Here is a 16,711-nt window from a genome sequence, read left to right as displayed (position 1 = left end):
TCTTGTGCTTATAACTCTTGAGTTAGGATTTTCACTGCCAGAGACAAAGTTTCAGAAAATCAAATTGTACAAATGAAGTGTCAGAAGTTTGGCAGATTCAAAATGTATGAGTTATAGTCCATTTGTGTAGAAGAACCAGTTCCAAGTAAGCAAAGGGGACATTTCTAACTTCAGGAACTCTTTTTTTTTTTCCCTCCAAAATTGTATACACCTAATAGCCTATGACAGTGACCAATTAAATGCAATCCATTATTTTTGCCAGCAACTTTATTTATCTTTTTTACTGTGAAGATAGGATTGTCAGTTTATTTTTGTAAAACAATGAAATGATTTTCACACTTTTAATAAAAGCTGGGGACTTCTTCATTAGGTTGTGGAGGAGAACTTACCAAAACCATGAGGGTTTGCAAGTCTGTTGGAATCTCTCTGTGGAAGGAGAAGGTGAAGTATAGCTGAATTATTGAATTTCAAATGTGCTATTAATGTTAAGTCACTATTGCAGGAGAAGATAGTATCTGTGAAGTTGAAGGCTTTTAGGGAGAAACCAGCCTTGTAAGGACAACTATAGTAATAGTGCTCATGGTGCCTGCTACTGTTCCTATCTCTCATCTTTACAGTCCCATCTTTAGTGATGATACCACTATCCCCATTTTACAGATGAGGAAATTGTTAGATTTCTTCAAGATTAAAATTAAGATAGCTCTGTGTCCTGAACCCTTATTCTTTTCGTCACATCCTTTTGCCTTTGTTCTAAACAGTCTCTGAAACGCGCCCACCCACTCTTTGCTGAAATCCTCAAGGGTCGCTGGCTCCCTGAATCTTGAGATATTTGTAGAGTTAGCCCCACTCAAGCCAAAAGCCACTCTCTGTGGGACTTAGGTCTGCCTCTTGGTGACTTCCACTTGCCAGTTCCAAGGAAGAGGTATTGAAACAGATCAACGAAGGCAATTAAAGAGAGGGCACTGAGTGCCTGAGACAGACCACCACGGAAGCTGGAGAGAAGGCCGTGTGTCTGCGACAGGAAATAGGCACAGAAAGCGGCTCTGTTTTCTCTGGAATTTTCATTCTTCAGTGATGTTTGCTTACGGCAGTGAAAGGACCAGGGTGTTCTATTATCCAACCAGCAGGGGGAGCAGTGCACTTGAAGTGACATCTGCAGGGGAGAAGCCATCCATCCACTGGGCGGAGTAGGTATGAGCAGGTGCTTTTATCCTTCCTGGCATAATACATTCTATCGCCACAAGATTATTTCGGTTCTTTTTTCTCCCGTTCAGTTTATGGTTAATTAAGCCATGGGTACCAAGAGCAATACTACACTTAGAAATAAATGTTCACTTTAATAGTAAAATGCATTTTGTGTTTATGAATTTTTGTATACATGGTGAAATTGAAGTTTTAAGTTTATCTTTTAGATTCCAGTAGGATTCCTAATTCTGGCCCAAATTATTCTTGTACCTTGGACTCAGAATAATACGTTTTCTTAGGAGCAGCCAGATGAGGAGACTTGGTTCTATGAAGAGATTTGGAGGTCCCTGGAAAACACATTTTATGGTGCCAAGAAGTACACTTATTTCTAGGCTAAACTCTATCACTAATTTTTAAAAATTAAATTAAATAACTTAGGAAAACTTATATTTTGCCTAAAAGAAATAGCTCATTAGTTGACCTCCATTATTTAATTTGTTTGATTTTGAAGAGCTTTTATGGGCTGGGCCTGTAATCCCAGAGACTTATAAATTCAAAGCCAACCTCTGTGACTTAGTGAGGCCCTAGTCAACTTAATGAGACCCTGTCTCAAAATTAGAAAATAAAAATTGCTGGGGATGTGGCTAGGTGGTTAAGCACCCCTATGTCCAGTCCCTGGTACAAACAAACAAATAAACAAAAACCAAAAACCAAACCTAAACAAAACAAAAAACCAAAAACACAAGAGCTCCTATGGGCAGGTGCATTTTGATGTTGCTAAGTGTAAATTTGTGCCTTACGGTACCTATTGAACCTGGTAAGACACAGGATGTAAAGCTTACAACAAGGAAGTAGAAGAATTAAAGGAAACATTTTATTTTAATTTGAGCTGGTTAGTTCTCTTGTGTCTTAAGAGAAGCCACATATTTTATCTAAGATGCCCAAGACGAGATATGAAAACCATAGTTCAAAAAGTCCAAATTTTAATAAAGTGAAGAATATTTTTTGAGTCATAGATCCCATGGGAATATTTGAAGAAAGTTGTGGATATTATTCTAAGAAAAATGCACGTACATATAAAATTTTACATGCTACTTGAGGAGTTCATTGATTGACCCTTCCGAAGCCCGTCATAAATCCTTGTTCAGAGCAATAGTCTAAAATGGCAGATGGGGTGGGTGGGAGTGCAAAATTATCCACAGAGATATGGACTTTACTATTCATATTTATTTTCTGTAGAAGTTTTATATTGCACATAATATATTAGACCATAGTACATGTACAACATTTATATGTAGATAGATAAACAAAATTAGTTGTAAGAGCTCAAATTTTTATTGATAGGGAGGCACAACTCAAAATGGACAGACTATCAATTTAGAGAGTAGTGCTAATCAAATTTAAATTCTAGATTCCCTTCTCTCTAAATTGGTGGGCTGGTGATAATAAATCAAGAGGTTACTGCTGGTGACTGAGCATTTGGGACCTAATGATAACAAGTAACATTGCCTGTATTTTACTCCATGCTTTTGCACAGGCCACATTTGTCCCCTCCCTAGCTGTTCTGCGAGATAGGCAGAGTCCCTATGCTAATTGAGATCTCTGAGAGCAGGGATGTTAATCCCATCCTCAAATAAGAGACTTTCCCAAGGGCCCTTGACTAGTCAATGGTGGAGCTAGTGCTGCTGCCTATGGCCCCCTTGCTGCAGTTACTGGTGCTCCCTGAGGATACAGAGTTGTTGAATCCCTTGCTGATCCAGGCCCAGGGCTAGGAAACATATTTTAGCTATATGATCAGAGGACCAGGAAGCTGAGCTAACAATTCAGCATTAGCTCTCTCCTGTTGGTACTGTAATACCAACATATTTCAAAACAGATAGAAGGCTCTGGAAGGGTTTAGATACATCTATGTACAAAGAAGATTTACAAGGGGTTATTAAATGGGAGTTCTGAGGCTGGCTTCACGAGAAGTGCCAACCACTCTTTCTCCCGAATTTCCCTTGGTGCCACTGTCAAAGGCAAAGTGCTCATCTAGATGGATTGTTGTTCTGACCCAGAATGACATTTCTAACTTTTCTTATCTATAATCCAATTTCTGAACTTCCTTTTCAGTGATATTAAGTGGAATAGCATAAAAAAGTCTCTTGGCATTAAAGATAATAAATGTGTTCAGCATTGTTCAGGTGTCTTTGCTCTTTGCCAGTGCATTAGCTGTATTGATTTTAGAATTTTAAATGACCCTTTTTACCAGACTTGATTAATATCCCCTCCCCACAACTTGGCTACCCGATTCTTCCCTCTATCGTGTGAAATCTTCTTCCCTTTCACACTCACACAAGTTAGAGGTGGCTGACCTTCTCTCAGTCAAGGATCAGGAAATGTCATGAGAAGTATCCCTTAGGCCTGGTGATTAGCTTCACAGGGGAGACTGATTATAGAAGAGTCAAGTCTTCAGGACATTTCTCTATTTCCACTCTTTTGAATCCAGACCCTGGTCTACTCAAGGTAGACCACTTGGCTTGGAAAGTACCATACTGTTTTAACATGTGGCTTCCACAGAAGAAGCATTTAGCCACACAGAGGGTTTGAAGGTGAAATGAGATCTCTAGCAAGAGGGGCCAGTTCAATCTAAATATCACTGTATTACATGAGACTGAGGTTAATTTCCTGAGAGTCCCTCTAATGAATTAATAGTGGCCTCTGCCATCCTCAGAGGACACGTTGTTTAAAATTCTGTTCACACATTAGTTTATTCTGATTTGCAACCAAACTGAGAACTCTAAGGATGCTGCTGTCTGCTATGGCTTTGTGCAGCTACCGATGTCTTCCAGGGTGTTTGGTGCTTGGCGGATGACACTCAGGTGGGGCTTTTCCTTCCCTTTCAGGAACTAGGCGTCTGGGAAGTTGGCCACCCTTTTTCCCTGGAGATAATCATTCTTCCACGGACATTGTTTTTATTTGTTGACTACTAATTTCATTTCATACCATTTTGAGTTAATTTGTTGTAAATGATACAAGTAATAAAATCACATTATAGCAAATTTAGAAAACTTAGGCCTAGAAATCATTCCTAACGTTCCTCCACTAGAGCACCAACTCACAGAATTTTTTAAAATGCACGTTTTAATATATTTCTATGACAGTGACACTGAACTTGGAAATTACATTTTAAAGACTGGCCGTTTCAAAAGGCAGTTTTTCTTCTGTTCAATCATCCTCCTAAATGTCATTAGGATACCCCACATTTATTTATCCTAATGTTATCTGTTAGATACACCATAAAGTACATTTCTGCATGTTATCCATTAAAAATACCCTTATTTATTTGACTTTTTCTGTTCCCACTGATGAATGATTTAAATATTAAGATAAGATACTGTTGGCTTGGAAATTTGCTGATTCAGATTCATTTTATCAAAGGTTGTTATTATTATTTCAGTAGCATTTGACCTATAGTTGGTACTTAATACATGGTGTTTTCTTTTTTTTCCCTTGCACTATAAGTCTGAGGACATAGCTTATATTTCATTCAGAGATTTCTGTTTTATCATATAAATTTGCCCTGCCTGTTCCAATTGCTCATTTATAGGGGCTACTAACATTCTGATTCCAGGGTCTAGTTTTCTCTGTGTTGCTGATGTAGAACATTAGAGCCAAGCAGGACTACGGAGATAACATAATCTGGTGTTCCCTCAATTGGTGCACTTTGGAATTTCCCATGGTGCTTATGAATACCAATTCCTTATGAAATCTGATTTTGGTGGAGGAAAATTGTGCATCTGCATTTTAACAACACCTCAGTGTTCTGATCTGGTGGTAGAAGGACCATAGTTTTAGGTAAGCATGTGGTTAGCAAACTTTGATAACTTTTTAGAGCTAATGTTAGATTTTCCTCATGTTCAGTCTTTGCTTTAAAAACTAATTGAATCTTGAGATGACTTATAACAGGAGGCAAATATTACAATCACAATTATGTTCTGCAACAGGAAATAAGTTCTAAATGAATCTTAACATTTTACTTGACACATTACTATGTTTAAGTGTATTAAAGATGTCATTGAAAGGTGCAGGGGAGGAAAATGAACTTGATTTGGCAGGTAGGTGTTCATGGTACTATTATCCACAACTGTCTATGCTGATTGACAGCACACACATTACCTCTTAACAGGCATTGTACTCAGTTGCATCAGATTTAAGTGTATGGCATTTTTACTGAATATTTGAAACTGTTTTAGTTAATAATATTAATTGTGCATAGACCAGCTTTCAGCCATTTTCAGTTGCAAAGTGCTTAATGGATAATAAACCAAAAGTTTTTATTGACCTTTGCTTATAGTAAACTTAGGTTGACAATGCTGTGCTGCTTAAGCTTTACATATTCTGAGTAGGGCTAATGTTTAATAATGCAGAGAAGGACTCCCCTCCGTATTATAGATAAGAAACTGAAACACAGGGCTCAGAAGCTCCAATCACCCAGCCACAAGGAACAGAGTCAGAATTAAAGCTCAGATCTCCCGGTCCTTGTGTTCTGCTCTTAACACCCGATTACACTGCCCTTTTTTGCACAATTTCTATCTAACGAGAGGCACTTAGTCTAATGGCTGGTAGAGATGCATATTTACATTGCAAAGAGCATTGAAGCAAGGAATTTTACTCAATATATTCTTTTGGAAAACCAAACATGCTTTATTTCATTTTTCACAATTTATTTAAACATCTCACATATACAAAATAGGTACAATTTAATTTTTTTCTGCTTGTCTAAGAAACAAGGCTTCTTTGGAACCATGGAAGAGAATGAAAATGAGACTGGCAAAGAACAAATGCTGAATCTAAGAAGAGGGCGATTTTGGGCAAATGATGTGCATACCTTTACTTGGGGATGAGATGAAACATACGGATGCTAAGTCAAATTAAAAAAAAAAAAACCCACACAATACAACTCAATACAGAGGAGTATTTCTTCTCAGATTCTTCTAGCACCATCAACATTCTTCAAGTATCTGAAATACTATTAGTTAGCACCTTTGTATTATGAACAAAAACAAGTACCTCAGTTCATGTCTGTCTAGGTCAGCATGGATGAGGTGGATCGCACTCACAGGAAAGCATTTTGAGGTAGTTTAAACCTTTGGAAGTTCTGGTTTTAAACTTCCCTCTGTGGAAGATATTCAGAAGCCACAAGTGGTGCGAATGTTCACGATTTTTATTTTTCAATTTTTATTTTAGTTTTCTTACAAAGGTTGACATTTTCCACAATAGGTGTGAGAGTGTTGAAAAAAAAACAAACACAAAATTCCAGATCTTTTGGGGAGGGGGAGAGGGAGTGGGAGTTAATTAAATCTTATTGCACAATGCTCTGATCAATCCTTCTTCTCTTTTGCCCACAATTTAAGCAAGGAGTTGTGCAGAAGAAATGGAAGGATTCAGCTTTCAGTTAAAAAAGAAGAAAAAGAAGAAATGGTAAAGAAAAAGTGTTTTTTTCCCCCCAGATTTCTTTTTTGATTTTTAATTTAGGTTGAGTTCATTTATTTGAAACAGACTGGGCCAATGTCCACACCAATTTCTTGGTCAGCGCCACCGATGTCCAAAGGTGCAATATCAAGGAAGGGCAAGCGAGACGGCTTGTTTGTTTTGTATTCAATGATCGTCTTTCCCCATTCATTTGTCTTTTTCTGTTAAAAAAAAAAAAAAAAAGGAAGGAAAGAGATATGTAAAGTAGGATTATTCCTGCACTGGATAACATCCTCACTTTAGATTTTATAAGAAGCACTTTTTGACTTGTTTATAGCATTCTGACGATTTTGTTCCAGATCAACAAACTCGTCTCTGAGAGTGTAGTGTCAAGCATTTCTTTACGGAGAGGTTCTGCCCAGCCCAGCCTAAGTTTTGATGCATTTAAATATAGTCCAAGAGGCTTATTTCTACAATATCATTTTCAAAATTGGGATGTGTGTGTGTGTGTGTGTGTGTGTATGTGTGTGTGTATTTGGGAAGAGGGTGTTGGGTAGGTATGTAGTACTGCCATGAATGAAGTCTAAATTTTATCCTAATTGTAACATATTGAAGGGAATATGTTACATATTTTCTTTTTTATAAAGAAAGAAAAATTATCTAAAGAAAAAATTAAATATAGGCCATACTAAGAAGTAAAATAAAAATACAACATGACTGCAAATTTTAAAATTATAGGCTCTGTAAATCTCAAAATTTAAATTCTTGGCATACATTGTAATGTAAGAATTAAGTTAAAGGAAAAACAACTAATGCATACACACAGTAGTTATTTCCGCACTTCAGAGTACTTCTGAAGGCAGTTATCTGATAAGAATTCTCTGGATTTATCCATCTGAATTTAAGTAAATATCTTTATGAAAAAGAGTGAATAAGTTAGGTTTGTCATTCATCTGTTCGTCTAATGATCTAAGCTAGAACTCCCCCAACCCCACTTCGCCAAACAAATACTATTCCCACATTTTAATATTACTTACAGAGCAGCCATCTACAAGAACAGTGTAAGTGAACCTGCTGTTGCCATCGGCAACAAATTCAACATCATTGGAGCCTTGCAGAAGGATAGCCTTATCCAGATTGCCAGTCTCCCCATCCATGTATGCAATGCTGTTCTTGCAGTGGTAGGTGATGTTCTGAGAGGCATGGTTGGCCAGCAGGCGCATGAAGGCAAGTTGAGTAGCCATTTCCTTGGAGGTCACTCCTTCTACATTGTATTCGAACTGCAGAGGATAAAATGGGAATCCCAGTTAAGTGGAGAACTCAGATTCTAAAAGTAAAATTAAAACAACAACAAAGAACCAAACCAGTCTGGTAAAAGGAGGAGTAATGGACTTATATCCAAGTCTTAGGAAGTAAGTACTTTTTAAGGAAACTCAAGTTCACTTGTCTTTGAAGCATATGGTGGACATAAGATCTACTAGGCTAAGGTGAGATTATTTAATAACGGCACCTGTTTTAGGTAAGCATTAATGTGCACATAGCAATGAGATAGAGATTCAGAAGTCAACCTTTTTCTATAATATATCTCTAATATGTGGAAATCTAAAAGGGATTCAACAAAGTTGGTGAAAAAAGTTTGATTAAAAATTCAGGAAAACTACTTTTGTTCTGAAAGCACATATGCATAGCTATTTGCTGGCCAGCACACCTTCACATTAAATGACATTGGCCTGCTTTTCCAATGATTATCAACCAAGTCAAATTTGAACAAAAACTTGGAATTACTTGTTTGATCCATTCAACCCATCTTTCACAGTCAAGGACAGAACTGGTAAGATATCGAAACACAGACAAGTAAAACACAAACAATCTTAAGAAAATAACATTTTATAGAGTGAGGAGTGTTTGTAGGACACCTCACCTGGCTACCACCATTCATAATTTCTGCTAACCAGACGTGCTTCTTGGCCTTGGTGCTCCTGTACCAGTTCTTGGCTGGGATATGTTCAGGTTGGGCCTTGATGCAGGTTTCACCAGTAGAGAAATCACAATATACTTTGATAGCATCCATAGTGCATCCTTGGTTCGGGTCAATCCAATAGTAACCTTTTCAGAAAACAAGACCCAGATAATTAACCTTCTTACTGAGTAGAACATAGATTCTAATAATAATTAGTCAAAAATACTGATTTTCATAAGTAACTTTTTTTATGGTACTGTGATATTATCTGTTCCATATTTATCAGGAAGAAAGAGGAGGCTATGTTTCAGATTAGACAGTTCCTTCTCATATCTCCTCCATGCAAAATCAGAGCAGGGTATTTACCCATGAGAAGGTCAAAAATCTATGTTAAGGGAATTCTGAGGATGCTCACTGGTTGGGAGAAGAAAATGATGCTTCATAAATTGGCTAAAATTTCACATACTGTGAGTTTTATACCAAAAACATTTTCACTTGAGATATCAGTGGGAATTGAGTTTGATGAGCTCAACCTGTTAGAACAGTCAGTGTGGCTGGGACGTTTTGACCTACCGCTGCTCCACTCTGGGTGGCTGAGTCTTAAGTCTCGGCATGTGCGAGCTGGGTTCTTCCTAGAGCCTTCAGGAGTAAGAAGGGTCTCAATCTGGTTGTTGAGGGACTTCAGGGTGGCATCCACTTCATAATCCTTGGGTCTGAGAGAAGGTGATGAGCGAGGCTGGTCAGCCCTGTAGAAGTCTCCTTCATAACCAAAGTCGTAACCACCACCGCTTACACCAGGAGGCCCAGGAGGCCCAGGGGGACCGGGAGGGCCCTGTGAAGGTAGAAGTGAGAAAGGAAAAGCTTTGAATGCAGCTGCGGTGAGAGAGACATCCATGCCAGCAGATTTTCAATGGAGCTTCCTACAAAAGCAACAAGGAATCAAGTTAAAGTAAATAACTTGTTCCGGGGCACACTTATAGGCATGGGCTTACAAACCTCAATGCATACAGTCCATATTCAGATACCTTAGAAAATATATTGAAGTGGGGCTACTTCAATGTGTTATCAAAACCTCCTGGGTTTAGTCTGAAGAAAATTTTCCTCTAGTCAGTGATGTTCTTTCTCATTTCACCAAATCATACTTACAGCAGGTCCTTGGCTACCCTGAGATCCTCGGACACCAGCAGGTCCGACACTACCAGGATGTCCAGAGCGACCATCTTTGCCAGCAGGGCCAGAAGGACCAGCAGGACCCTAAAGAAGAAGGAAAACAAGTGCATGTGAATGAGCAAATCCACACCAGGCAGATGTGGCCTGGGCCTTACTGCCCTTGTTGGCCTCAATTTCAGAGATGACCTATCTTTTGGATGCACCTACCCTAGGGCCAGCAGGACCGACAGGGCCAGGAGAACCTTGATCACCATGTTGACCCTTGAAAGAGAGAACAACAACAACAGAAAAATCACACTTTCAGAACACATGTCAATAGACAGATTTTCTCCCCCCCCCCCAAATTGAATAGAAAACTTTAGTTTCAATGGACTCTGGACTGAGAAAATTGAAAATGTAAAGTAGGGCTCTTTTCTCCCATTATGTCTATTACATTCAATTATTTTTTTTTCCACGAGCTATTTCAACAGTGCAATATTAGTCATTCCTCTAATTATATTTATTTTAAGTGGGGTTGAAGGACATTGTTGCCAGGAGATTTTAATATATGTATTTTTCTATCTCCCTTAACCCTCACCTTTTCGTCTGGGGATGAAACAGCATCATCACTGACAGACATGGAATTAGCCAGAGTGGGAAATGGGCACGAGGCAGGATGTTTTAGAACAATAGCAGTGAAAATGCGGAGGAGGTCCTTCTGAACTCAAGGCCTTTGAGGTCAGTGTACATGTGGAATGGCCACGTTTTACTTACAGCGAGACCTGGAAGACCCTGTAATCCATTGTGTCCCTTTAGGCCAGGAAGACCTCTGGGCCCTTTATCACCAGGCTCTCCCTTGTCACCTCGAACGCCTTGTGGGCCCTGTAAGAAAAGAGAACAGCAGAGAGGACTTTTAGCTTTTTAAAAATGATGCTCACTTTTCTATAAATTCTGTTTACCCTGTTTGTGAAGGTAACTTGAGACATGCAAAGGTCTAGATAGGTTCTCAATTCTTCTGATAATCTCTGCTTTAGTTGAGCTGTGGGTGAAAGGGCTAGATACCTACGATTATGTAATACAAATAAGCAGAAAAGCCTTCAAATAGATCAAGCTATCTGAATCAAATCTTTTTTTATAGAGTAAAATATTTTTTAAAATTTGAAGTCTAGCCTATATATATTATCTAACTTCTGAATAGATAATGTATAGTTATAGATAATATATAATAGATATAGATAATTTGGATGGATTCTCCCTAAGGGTTAATTTGTATAAAATCTCACTGTGTACGTACACTAGGACCTCTTGGACCGACAGCACCAACAGGACCAACAGAACCAGCAGGACCCTGTAAATGGGAAAAGAGAAACAAGTCATCAGCTAAGCCCAAGATCCTTCTCTCATGCTCCTGCTCTCTCCCACTGTGGAGAAGACGAGGGGAGTCCTGAGGATGATAGCATTAAGGGAATGGTATTTAGACTTACAGGTTCACCGCGGTTTCCATGTTTGCCAGCGGGACCCACAGTGCCATGAGGACCAGGTGCACCTGCAGCACCAGCAGGACCAATGTTGCCAGGGTAACCGCGTTCTCCCTACCAAAGGCAAAATGAAGCTTAGCATCAATCTGTATTTTCATCACTTTTAAGTTAGAGAAAAATGAAAACATGTACTGACCTTGTGTCCAGGTTGACCATCGCGACCTGGAGGACCATCACTTCCAGGATTGCCCTGTGAAGACACCATGCAAATTAATGCTCTTGATGAGGCTCTGTGGCCTACTAGTCCCTTCATCTCCCAACCCCTTCAAGGGAACTTATTTCAGACTGTTAAAGGGATAAGGTCTTCCAAGCTAGGTTTTCTTTGAGATATTTTTAATATTTAAGCCCCAAATGTAAAGTGTGATAGTTAAAGACTCATTCTGCGGCCCAAGAAACTGTTCATATCTTTCAGTCCTGAGAGTTCATTACATGTAGATGTTATGGAGAAACAGATCATCTAGTTCAGAAACTTGGAACAAGAGAACTTTAGCTCAAGTTTAATCCTTCTCGGTATTATTTTACAAACCAAGTGTTGTACTCACATCACGACCAGCTTCACCAGGAGCACCATTGACTCCAGGACTGCCCACTGCACCAGGGGGACCACGGGCCCCAGGAGGGCCTGCAATGCCCAGAGGACCAGGTTCACCCTAAAGAAGATAAAGCAACATTTCTCTCATTAGATGAAATGCTAACCTCACTCTCCAAAAACAACCTTCAGGAGATTCTAGTTTGAAAAAAAAAAAAAAAAAGGCAAACTGGACTGTAAAACGTCAGGAGGTGTCATTAGTGTTGTGCTTGCCTGCCTTCTATACACTCAGAAGGTCAGTATTGAGTAGTTATAGAATTTTGCTCTGTATAAAGCAAACCTAGTTGCATCCAATATCCCAAATGAAAATAATTCAGATAGTTGATAAGAGTTTATGGAGATGAGATGATTTCTGGTTGCTGTCACATGTAAGGTTAAATGGGATGATTCAGAATTTCCAGAATTTCATTCTTCCTGCACGATAAATGATGCCAGCATTTCATATTGCAGAGGAGTAAATGCAATTAGAGCTTATATAGTTCTTAAGCGTGTAGAAAGAACAAAAATCATTCTGCATAATGTTAAGCTGTGTCTTTATAGTGTGTGTCTAAGTAAGGTGGTATTAAAGCTTCTTAGATAAGTGACATGTGATCTGTATAAAGAAAATGCCATGAATAAAAATCTTAAGTGGAGTTATTCAGTGATCAATCTGTCACATTTGAAGTGGCAGCTTTTAAAATCTTTTATTATGTTAATGAGAATCAGAGTGGTGTCAAACACTCACCAAAGCACCAGCAATACCTGGCAGACCACGTTCGCCCCTGGAGCCAGGGAGACCCAGAATACCAGGAGCACCAAGAAGACCCTGAGGACCTGGGGTGCCAGGAGGTCCCTAAGCAAGAGAAAAAATACTGAGTATTACTGGTAAGACCCTGGATGATAATACAGTTTAGTTTGAGGATTATGAAAATGAGTTTACAAAAAGGTTTATGTCCTAATAGTGGGATGTATCCTTGATATCTTTTCTCTAGTGATGACAGTGAGCTTATATCTTGGCATGTATATATTTTTTTTGTACCCAATTCCTCCTTAAGATCAATGGTACAACATTTAACAATATGTAGTTGAAATTAATGAGGCCATTTGCAAGGGGGATAGAGTTTTCACACACTCCATGCAGGGAAGCAAATCTTGATTTTGGCCTCTAAGGTCTAATAAAGGCACTTTTTCACTTTTTTTTTTTTTAAAGAAAACTTTACTGAAAAAAAACATTTGGCGGGGAGTGGTACTAGGGATGGAAGTGAGGGGCACTCAACCACTGAGCCAATCCCTAGCCCTATTTTGTATTTCATTTAGAGACAGGGTCTCACTGAGTTTCTTAGTGTCTTGCTTTTTTGCTGAAGCTGGCTTTGAACTCTCTATCCTCCTGCCTCAGCCTCCCCAGCATCTGGGATTACAGGCGTGTGCCACTGTGCCTGGCAACTTTACTGAAATTTAAAACACATATATGATAAAGCACTTTCAAAGCAGCAATCATACTGGATGATGCATGTTTGAGAAATCAGTAGTTTATTGATATTGATGAATGTCCAGTAGGATGGCCACAGCAATGGAATTCTCTTAATTCTAGAAACTTAGGTGCTCTTGACAAACAGCTTAAGGGCTGTTGTGATAAAGAGTGAGTTCCCTCCTTTGCTGCAATTCCTGTTATGTGCCTTCTGAGTATCTGCTGAAGCCTCAGCACCTAGTGTGCTGGACAGATTTCCTGGCTCAACTGAGCTCTACGCGAGAGCTTGCAATACTCATCAACAAACATAAATGCCAAATTGAGGATTCGCGTAGGGGCTTTATTTTAGCTCATCAACAGGCAATAAGAAAAAGGAGTTTGAAATTACTTACAGCAGTACCAGGCTCTCCAGCGGGACCCTTTTCACCAGTGAAGCCAGGTGGGCCAGATGCACCTGTTTCTCCAGTTCGGCCAACGGGACCTTGGTCACCACGAGGACCTCGAAGCCCTTCTTTACCAGCAGCACCAGGGGGACCAGGAGGGCCAGTGATACCCTGTAGGCAAATTTACAAGGTCATTTACTTTCTGTTGAGTATAATGGACCTGGAAGAGAGCCACCGACTTTAAAGCAAAACTACCCTGGCTGTTGTTTGGATTTAGAGTTTTTAACAACCTCATAGAAAGAAGCAACTTCTGTTATACATTTCCTGAGGCTATGACACAGCAAATAATCGAGGCCCAGTTAGTGTCAAACTTCTGTGAGGAAATGACCCTGGCATATTAGAATCAGAACCATGCGAAGTTATGAGAGTTAATTTTAAGTGAACGGGACTTTGGGTTTTGGAAGATTCTGCCCATTTCTTTTTGAAGAAAGCCAATACTGGCATTTTGTTCATAACTTAGGAACCACATATGCTCTCAACTAGGTTTAATTAAATGCCTACAGGGAATGAAGATTTTTCTGTTATGAACCTGTAAAAGGATTCCAAGAAATCAACATCTTTGCTATTTCCATCCCACCTGAAACCTCAACCAGAAGACTTAATCCTTGGTAATTAATTAAATTCTCTTGAGTCCTGACAGGAGAGTCTGAATCAGAATTAAATTAGAGGCCAAACCACCTTTAAATTTAGGAACAATTATACCTTAACAAAGGAGGCAGAATGTTAGCCATAAAGGGTAATTAGATATAGAAATATCTGATATGTGACTAAAACCATACTGTTTCTTTATTTTTAACAGAGATCGTGCCCTCAAAATGAGATTGGTGTTTGCATGAGTAAAAGCCTCTTAAATTGATATTATAAAATATAATTTGTGATGGTTTTGCCTTAATGGTTGAGAAAAACTGATTTTACATCAGGAAAGTAATAGCAAATATTAGCGATATGTTTTTATAGAGAGTTGCTCGCTACTTTTAAGTTGCTCGCTAGTTTCTTATCAGAGGCTGGATTTTTTTGGCTAGTGTAAATGAAGACATATTTGGAGTGATTTACTTACAGAGGGTCCAGGGGGACCAGTTCGTCCAGCAGCACCAGGGAAACCAGTCATACCCTAAGAATGAAGCACATTAAAATTCCAGTCAAACTAACTCCAAAAATTTGGATGAGAGGAATTTCTCCTGTGGAAAATCCTGATGGGCCTAGGGATGGACCAAAGAGTAAGTAGTAGGCTGTTTCCTATAGGTATTATTCAACCAGGACTCTGAAGACCCTCCTCCCCACCTATTCCTTATCAACATGCCACCAGTTACTGTGCCCATGTTTTGCATTAAGGTTTTGACTGTTCTTTTTGAAATACATCTTAACTCATGGTTGTAAGAGCAAGAATATAAGACACTATGTCACTGTTACACATTAATGTTGTATACATTAGTGACTATCTTAACTACCTGACTAAGAGAATGGGAACAAAATAACTAAAGGAGAAATGTTATTTATAGAGGGTGTGTGTCGAAAGAATAAATGACCTAGGGCACTATACACAGCCACCCACTCCCACTACTCAGTAGAATCCATTTCTGGGGAGCTCTGCGTCTCTAGAAAGTCAAGCTGGCAACACTAGATACAAGGGTAAGGACTAGGACAGGTAGGAAAAGGGAGAAATCAAAAACTACTCTGTGGGTTGTGTTGAAAATAATAAAGACATATCATTTCATTAAAAAAAAAAAAGGATAAAGAACTATTTTATCCACTTCACAGTTAAACCACTAGGGGTCGACCTTGGGTATTACCTCAAGTGAGGTGGTAGAAACATATCCTGCATTGAGCCTCAGCTGGGATTAACATCCAGAGTGGCTGACCTTACCTTCAATATCAGAATTGCTCTGATTAGAATGAACTTGAATCTCAAGAATCTTCTAGTAAGAGTTTAAATGAACTAAAGACTTCAAAACGTTCAAGTTATTCCTAATAGAATCTGAAGAAAGAAGAGTGATGAGAGTCCATTGCAGATACTTACAGGGGGTCCTCCATCACCACGACCTCCAGCAGGACCAGGGGGACCATTAGGACCCTAAATGCAAACAGAAAGATGAGGTCAAACTCCAAAAGAAATGATTCTTATACATGTTACTCTTTTTCCAAAAGGATCATTCCCATATCCATTAGAAGAAAATCCATAAATGAAAAATTATTATCTGTGTCATATAAAATAAATATTATTACATAAATATTACCACCCTGTGGTTTATTGAAGAATATAAATAAGATGATACTAGCAAAACTTTAATGTTAATTGGTGTGCAAAGGTTAACTTTTTTTAAAAAAAAATCATCTTCTTTCTGGTATATTCCCTAGTATACAGTAGGTACTTGATTGATGTGTGTTGAATTATAAATCTCATGGATAACTATACAGGCTATGTTGACCACCAGTGAATTCAACTTACAGATGGGCCAGCAGCTCCAACGGGGCCGGCGGGACCAACAACACCATTTTCACCCTTAGGTCCTTTGGTTCCTCTCTCTCCTTTAGCACCAGGTTGACCAGCGGCACCCTGTTGGAAAGGATCTGTTATAGCTCTGGTATTCTGATTCACTCTGCTTCCCAACCTGGTATGATGTCAGATCAATCTTCATTATGTGATACTCACAGCAGGACCAGCAAATCCATTGGGACCAGCAGGACCAACCTCACCACGTTCACCCTAGATGGAAGAAGGGATTTTAAAAAGCCTTAGCAATCCTAAATTCATGAATGTTTAAAAGTTGTGAGGTATGAGAGTCCAAATGATCCAGATTTTTACTTACAGGGCTACCCCGAGGACCAGCTGGGCCAGCAGGACCAGCAGCACCAGCTTCACCCTGTAATGGAACAAATGATGAATCGGCTAATGTGCCTAATGCAGGTGCTCCAAGAGGCAGGAAGGACGAAGAACAGCAGTAAACA

At 39.1% G+C, this 16,711-nt stretch overlaps 1 protein-coding gene across 1 annotated transcript in view; it reads right to left on the bottom strand.

Annotated features, from left to right (window-relative positions):
- Positions 1 to 6,373: 6,373 nt before the first annotated feature.
- Positions 6,374 to 16,711, bottom strand: part of Col1a2 (collagen type I alpha 2 chain) — a 35,354-nt gene continuing 25,016 nt past the window's right edge. The window contains exons 35-52 of the mRNA XM_026391508.2: positions 16,573 to 16,626; positions 16,416 to 16,469; positions 16,212 to 16,319; positions 15,783 to 15,836; positions 14,823 to 14,876; positions 13,715 to 13,876; positions 12,600 to 12,707; positions 11,829 to 11,936; positions 11,423 to 11,476; positions 11,233 to 11,340; positions 11,043 to 11,096; positions 10,523 to 10,630; positions 9,977 to 10,030; positions 9,746 to 9,853; positions 9,173 to 9,431; positions 8,561 to 8,745; positions 7,677 to 7,919; positions 6,374 to 6,860 (exon numbers count right to left, since the gene is read on the bottom strand). Coding sequence (XP_026247293.1) covers positions 6,714 to 6,860; positions 7,677 to 7,919; positions 8,561 to 8,745; positions 9,173 to 9,431; positions 9,746 to 9,853; positions 9,977 to 10,030; positions 10,523 to 10,630; positions 11,043 to 11,096; positions 11,233 to 11,340; positions 11,423 to 11,476; positions 11,829 to 11,936; positions 12,600 to 12,707; positions 13,715 to 13,876; positions 14,823 to 14,876; positions 15,783 to 15,836; positions 16,212 to 16,319; positions 16,416 to 16,469; positions 16,573 to 16,626 — 2,022 coding nt within the window. The 3' untranslated portion in view covers positions 6,374 to 6,713. The remainder of the gene's footprint in view (positions 6,861 to 7,676; positions 7,920 to 8,560; positions 8,746 to 9,172; positions 9,432 to 9,745; positions 9,854 to 9,976; positions 10,031 to 10,522; positions 10,631 to 11,042; positions 11,097 to 11,232; positions 11,341 to 11,422; positions 11,477 to 11,828; positions 11,937 to 12,599; positions 12,708 to 13,714; positions 13,877 to 14,822; positions 14,877 to 15,782; positions 15,837 to 16,211; positions 16,320 to 16,415; positions 16,470 to 16,572; positions 16,627 to 16,711) is intronic.

Source organism: Urocitellus parryii, chromosome 3, assembly GCF_045843805.1.
Source record: "Urocitellus parryii isolate mUroPar1 chromosome 3, mUroPar1.hap1, whole genome shotgun sequence".
Taxonomy (NCBI): Eukaryota; Metazoa; Chordata; class Mammalia; order Rodentia; family Sciuridae; genus Urocitellus; species Urocitellus parryii.
Note: the sequence above shows the minus strand (reverse complement) of the source record. Positions and strands in the feature narration are given on the sequence as shown.